This window comes from Protobothrops mucrosquamatus, unplaced genomic scaffold (assembly GCF_001527695.2).
Source record: "Protobothrops mucrosquamatus isolate PMUCROS unplaced genomic scaffold, P.Mucros_1.0 scaffold_296, whole genome shotgun sequence".
Classification (NCBI taxonomy): Eukaryota; Metazoa; Chordata; class Lepidosauria; order Squamata; family Viperidae; genus Protobothrops; species Protobothrops mucrosquamatus.
Genome location: NW_015386372.1, coordinates 118,144 through 124,746, shown reverse-complemented (window position 1 = coordinate 124,746; position 6,603 = coordinate 118,144). Strand labels below are relative to the sequence as shown.

The 6,603-nt window shown below is 34.1% G+C and overlaps 1 protein-coding gene across 1 annotated transcript in view; it reads right to left on the bottom strand.

The window, feature by feature from the left end:
- Positions 1–593: 593 nt before the first annotated feature.
- The window catches only part of LOC107302889 (adenylate kinase 7), a 19,626-nt gene continuing 13,616 nt past the window's right edge, over positions 594–6,603 (bottom strand). The window contains exons 8-9 of the mRNA XM_015832049.1: positions 2,135–2,293; positions 594–832 (exon numbers count right to left, since the gene is read on the bottom strand). Of these exons, the coding sequence (XP_015687535.1) occupies positions 794–832; positions 2,135–2,293 (198 nt within the window). The 3' untranslated portion in view covers positions 594–793. The remainder of the gene's footprint in view (positions 833–2,134; positions 2,294–6,603) is intronic.

Genomic DNA, 6,603 nt, shown 5'->3' with positions numbered 1-6,603 from the left:
CCTGAATTTGGTGGTGAATATAATGGGGGGGGGGGGGGAGAGGAACGGAGATGTTCCATTAGCAGTCAAAAATTCAATTAATCATTGAAGTACACTTAGTGGCTTAGTAGCTTCCTTTTCACAAGCAATAACAATATAAGTTTTGTTCATAGCAACTTCTCAACAAATGAAAAGAAAGAATAGATACTAAAGGAGATGTGAAAGCTTCTAGCATGCCAGTACTGTCAATTGTTGGTCACTTGTACCATTGCTTTTCATTCAGTCCTCATATTATAATGTCACCCAGCTATCAGAGGTGATACAAAGCATGATCTCATTATTGCTTTATGTTACCTCAAGGATATCTAGTTGATGCTATATCATGGAAAAAATGGCTTAAAACTATAATTCTGTCAATATAAGCTGAATTAATTGCAGAGAAATAACTTTGAATAATCTTCCATATAGCAGCATTGTAAAATGACTTTTGGTGTTAACTGAACAAGGACCAATAGTCTTTTCCTTCACTGCACAACTTAAGTACGTGTTGTCATAAACTTGATAACCTAGATATTTACTTTTACAGGAACAATAATTTTGAAGGTGTTTCTTTAAATATTTTAAAGGAACTTCCTGCACTTTACCAGGTAGTCTGTAAGTTGTCATTCATTGTAGATAAATGTATGTACCCTTACAATTTAGATTTCTTAATTTTGAAAAAAAAATCAAAAGTGAATGTATATTTTACAAGAATATTACACAATAATCATTAACATTAAATTTAACAAGGCATAAGGGCAACTGTTTAGACTTCCTAGTCAAATTCTGGATTATTCTTGAAGAGATATTCTGCCTGTTGATTAAAAAAACATCCATGTAAAAAGATATGTTCAGTCTCTATAGGTTAAAGCTAGTGTTGCATTTCCTAAAATTAATGGAAATGGACTAAATTATTGTTAGGTTTACATCCCGTTTTTGGAATGCTTAAAGGTGGGATCCAATGTCCCAGATACTTTGGATATTACTTCAGCTAGAACATCCTTGATTCAAAATTTATGATCTATTGGAGAAAAATACACCTAGAACTGGTCTATTCATAACAGATTATTGCTAGTACAGTGATTTTCAACATTACCTTGTCTTGTAATTTGGCTATACTGCATAGTGGTTGAAAGGTCATAAACAAGGATCCCATCATGAAAGCCTAAACGTGAAAACCCAAAATATCTTGCTTCTACTGGTTCAGTGACTTCTAATAATATTCCTGACATCTCTACCTATATCTTTTCTATGTTTCACACTTTCAACCCTGTTTTCATTATTGTTGAACCTTTCTGAAATGTTTGTAAACTATATGCCAGCTGAATAAGCTTGTCCCCCTTCCCTTGTTATTCTATGTTGATCACATAATAAACTAAATTAGACTTAATATTTCATCTCAGCCCCCTTTTTTATTTTTTATTTTTTATTGATATGGGCCCAGTCTGTGTTACAAAAGTCTACTAATGTATCATTTTCTTATATATGCTAATGCTTGCCCATTTCATGTCTCCAAATAGAAAAAAATATCCATATATACCTGGCAGTAAGCAATCCTTTGCATAATGGGATGTAATGTTAAATAGATAGGATTGCACTGTCCATGGTAGAAGGCAGTTACAAATTGAGGTATATAATAAAACCTGGGAGGAAAATATGTTGCTACAAGAGAAACAATATTCTATGCATACCAATAAGACTGACTCAACAGCTAAAATCAACCAAAAGTCTGTTTTTAGGACTGTAAAGAATGCTTATGACTATAGTTGACGGTTAGAAAACAGCTTAAAGGATAACAGAATATGTATCATCTTTAGCATGATGAATAGAAATAAGAGGCCAAATTACAAAAGGTTATGGAGTATTGGTGAGTTAGATGCACAACTAAGGTTTACAAATAAGTAATAAAAGAAGATTGTTTTTGTCTCCTACGTAAGAAGATGGATGGATAGATGGATAGGATAGATAGATAGATAGATAGATAGATAGATAGATAGATAGATAGATAGATAGATAGATAGATAGATAGATAGATGATAGATAGATAGATAGATAGATAGATAGATAGATAGATAGATAGATAGATAGATAGATAGATAGATAGATATTCCCTTACCAGAAAGTCAACCGGGTCATCCGGCCTAACCATGCAACATTGATTCAAGCCCTGCATAAGTGTTGGCATCACATGCTTCATTAAGTAGTTTCTCAGTGGAATTGACTGGGCTTCCAAAAGTTCTTGTTCTTGCCGCTTAACTTCTTCTAAACGCTTATTCTAAACACAGACAAATATATGACATTGCATATAGACATAACATAAAGTCTAAGCATTAATATAAAAAACTGATTCATTCAATTTCTTTTCAGATCATATAGCTGACTTTAGTCTCTTGAATTCTACATCCACTCGTTATGAAAATGTAGCAAAGTTTGTATAGCCTACAGTACATATCATGCATACACCCAAGACAAAATGTCTACTGTGATGTTTCCTGTACATATCTTTCTATATAAATCATATCTAAAATGGCTGGACATGTTTTAGATATACATGCATGTATACTCTGTAGATTTTTAAAGCAAAGGAAGTGATGGCAATCAGAATTGTGATATCAGGTGACAAAAAAATGCATATAATTGCCCAGTGTAAATTTATTTCCCCAAAAACCCAGAGGATATCATATATCATGCCTCTCTGGCTAGGAAGGAAAGATGCTGCAAGAATTTGTTTCTTCAGACACAAAGACTCAATAAAAAGATCAATTGTAACAAAATAGTAAAGACATTATGAAAAGTACATAGCAACGACTGTGTACAATATCAAATCCAAACTATCCTACTATGAAAGTTGAAATCATCTAAAGAGCTAGAAGCAATTCTCTTTTATGCAGAAGTTTCCATTCGTTTGTTTTTTAATGACTTGATTTAGTATCATTTTATTTATTTTTGAATGTATGAGGACTTCACATCACAAATTTTAGCACAAGAAACTATTATATTTATTGAGGTGATTTGTCTGAAGTTCAGTATACCCACAGTTTGTTAATTAATAATAGCTATAAGTGCAACAGCTATTAGTGAGTCATGTTCCTTTTCTAGTTATTGTTTCTTACCAACATGTCAAATGAACACAGAAAAGATATGACTAAAACAGTATGTCTAGTTTTGTCAATTCATTTGAGGCCGAGGTATGCTCAACCTGCGTATTTGTAAATTATTGTCAACAACATCCGCATTACTCAATGTTTTTGTCAAAATGTAGCCCAAATGATAACATGATGCACATAGAAAAGAGGCTGAAGTTTTACAGTGATGATGCAGAGCTGCTTTCACCATGAGCCCCTATGGCCTCTCCTGCAAATGCTTCTAGTTATAAAAGTTACAAAATGCCAGTAGGTCTCTGATGACCTCATTGTAAAGTAAGGAATGCACTCTGGTGATTCTTAATACCGTAGAATGTTCTTTTGGGAGAAGGAAATCTCTTTCCCTGTCCAAAAATTAATACAAAGAGCAAAATCACATCTCGTTTAAGCTTTCTGTTTCTAGCATGCTTGTAGACAAATGCTGGATTTCTCAACACTTTTTTTGTTACAAAAGCTTTCCAGTGAGGCTTAAACATTCTATTATTCTCAGTTTCTACAGAATAGTTATCAGAATTATTCTCAACAGTTTATTTTAATATAAAATAGCATAACTTCTTCAGTTATGTAATGGTGGTTGAACAGAATGCTGGGCAAGAATCTAAAGTGCTGGTTGGTTATTTGGTGTTAAGATATGTAGGAGGTAAATGGGATATAGGAGGTAAATGGGATATAGGAGATACAAGAGAGTGGGGGATGAAAAACTTCATGGAAGTAAACATTGATGCTTAAAGCATTGGGTGGGAAATGTGGCACCTTTTCCCTCTTGGCTAAACTATTCAAGGGATTTTATACAATCTGTTTTTATTTGAGGACTCTTCAAGTAATATTAAAAAGTATTTATTTGCTGCTGAAATAGACATTTCATTTGGTAATTTACTAGTTATAATTAATCTGGTTCTGAAGCCTTAAACTTATTCATAGTACTCAATTGCTTCCTAACTACTACTTGTCTGGGATTGCTACTCCCTCGTGGAAATTGTTCTGATTCAGTTGGTTGAAAACTGTTTTGTTTGGGGGGGGAAATAGAAGCAAAGTAGGAATTCAGGATCTCTGTCCACTTTCTGTAATGTGCTACTATCTATCCTTTTCAAGCAGTCGGTCTACTTCTCTCCCCCCTCCCCAAATAACCCTTAATTTTGAGAGCTAAAAGTCCTTTTAATTAATGTTTCCATTATAAAACTAGATTCCTTTGCTGTTCTAGTGTGTCTGAATTTCTACAGGTATTAGCTACTTGCTCTTACATTTCCTTAGTGAGTCACCAATCTTCCATTTCTTATGCATGAAATGGATAACTCTTAGTAAAAGGTCCTTGTCCATTCAAAGTGGCTTCCTAAACTAACCTCATGCTTAATTCTCAGTGGAATAGTGATTAAAATTCTCACTTATTTTGGAAAACTATCATCCTCTTGTGCTCCTTTTGACCTCAATGTTTTTTCCATGGGATCATGGAATTCAGTAAGATTGTTGAAATTGGGTGTCATAAAATCTACCGTGTCTAAATGACTATATCCCAATTTCCCTTTCTGTATGTCTTGAATTCAAAGAATATGTACTTGTTCCCTGTAAAATTTTCACTACTTTTCTCTCTTCAGCTGGTTCTTCCTGTTAATTAGGATCAGATTTAGCACTTTAGCATAAATAGGTAAGACTATCCAAGATGACATAAAATAAAGACTGGTAATGGGACAACTAGGTAATGCAGATAATTTATCAGTCCTTTAAGGCAGATCAGACTAGGAAACCAAGTTTATAGTAACAAAATATTGCAAATTTGAATGCACTTCCCATCTCCCTCCCTTAATCTTCATGAGAACTAGGAGAGTCTTGTCTCAGATGCTTTCTTAGGTTACACATCTGGCTCAGACTCAAACTTCTTTTATCTGACCATTGTCTTGGTTGTGTTTCTTCTTCTTCAAGGATATTCCTCCTTCTTAATACATCAGCCTTTGGAATAAGTTAAAAGTTGAATGAACTAATTTTAAAGTACTGAAGGAATTTGCTGAAGGTCTGGCTAAATATTTATATATTAACTTCTCGATTTTGGAGAACAAGCAAACGAAAGACTTGAGGGCAAATCTCCGGTTTTCGAAAGGTTTGGAAGATAATTTTGATACTATTTTGCTAGTTGGATAATTTTAAAAAGCATAACATCTTAATTAGCACCTGTGTGCTGACATGATGATTAAAAGGATATAGCACAGGGATGTCAAACTCGCAACGTCACGTGACGTGTTGTGAGTATTGTGACTTTTTTCCCAGTGCCAGCAATGGGGTGGGTGCGGTTTTGGCATGATGTATCCAGTCCACGGGCTGGCAGTTTGACACCCCTGATATAGCAGGTCTGAAAACTATACTGTACATAAAGAACACTAATCACAAAAATCCTCATGAAATTGAAGTGAGGTTTCAAATGGGATGTCAAAAGATTAATTCCTGGGCCCTATACTTTTCAATATTTGTATTCATGAGTTGCAGGAAGAAGTAACACGAGTCTTATCAGATTTGCAGATGAGATAATGCTAATATGCTAGAAGACAAAAATAAAATTCCAAAAAATGGACTGAAATACTGGTATTAAGATAAAACTCTAAGCTGGTTGTATAGAGAGAGAAAAAAGAAATCAAGTGTAGATATATAGAATGGGTTATATTTGGCAGTAGTTAATGTGAAAAAGATTTAATCATTGTTGACTACAAACTGGATATAAGTCAGCAGCGTTATGAGGCTGAAAAAAATGTTACTGCATTTTAGGCTGCATTTACAGAAATTAATTTCCAAATCAAAGGAAGTGATAAATCTATTGTATATTGGACCCACTTGAATATTGCATCCAATTTTGGCCCTGCAGAAGGCACGTTCCCCAAGAAAGTGGAAAAACTTCAGAGAAGAACAAGAAAGATATCAGAGGACTGGAAAGTAAGTCCTGTGAAGAGAGGCTCTGGAGATGTTAAGCCTTTAGAAAAGAAGACCTAAAAGAATATCAAATAAGGAAACTGAGTCGCATGAGGAGCATAGGTAACAAAAGATAACTTGGGACTGTTCTTTGACACTTTTTGTATACTGTATTTAATATAAAAACGAACATTTTTTCTCTATCATCCCAAGAGAGATACATAAAACAATGAATTAAGTTCCATGAATCAAAATTTTGGTGACGTTTCCTAACAGTAGTTCTACAGTCAAATCTATTGCCAGGAAATGCTGGGTGCTTGTTCACTAAACGTGTGAAGTAAAGGTTGAACAACCATCTGTGGTGCTTCAGGGTGAATTTCTGCACTGATGAGCGGGGTGAACTCAATGGTAATATCCATCTCTATTTTATTTTATTGGGTTTAATTCAGCTCATATCACTGCTCCTGAGAATATTTATTAGAGTTTAGATACAACATATCTAAACCTCTTAGCAGCATTTCCCTTCAAACAAATTAAATAGAAAAATCAG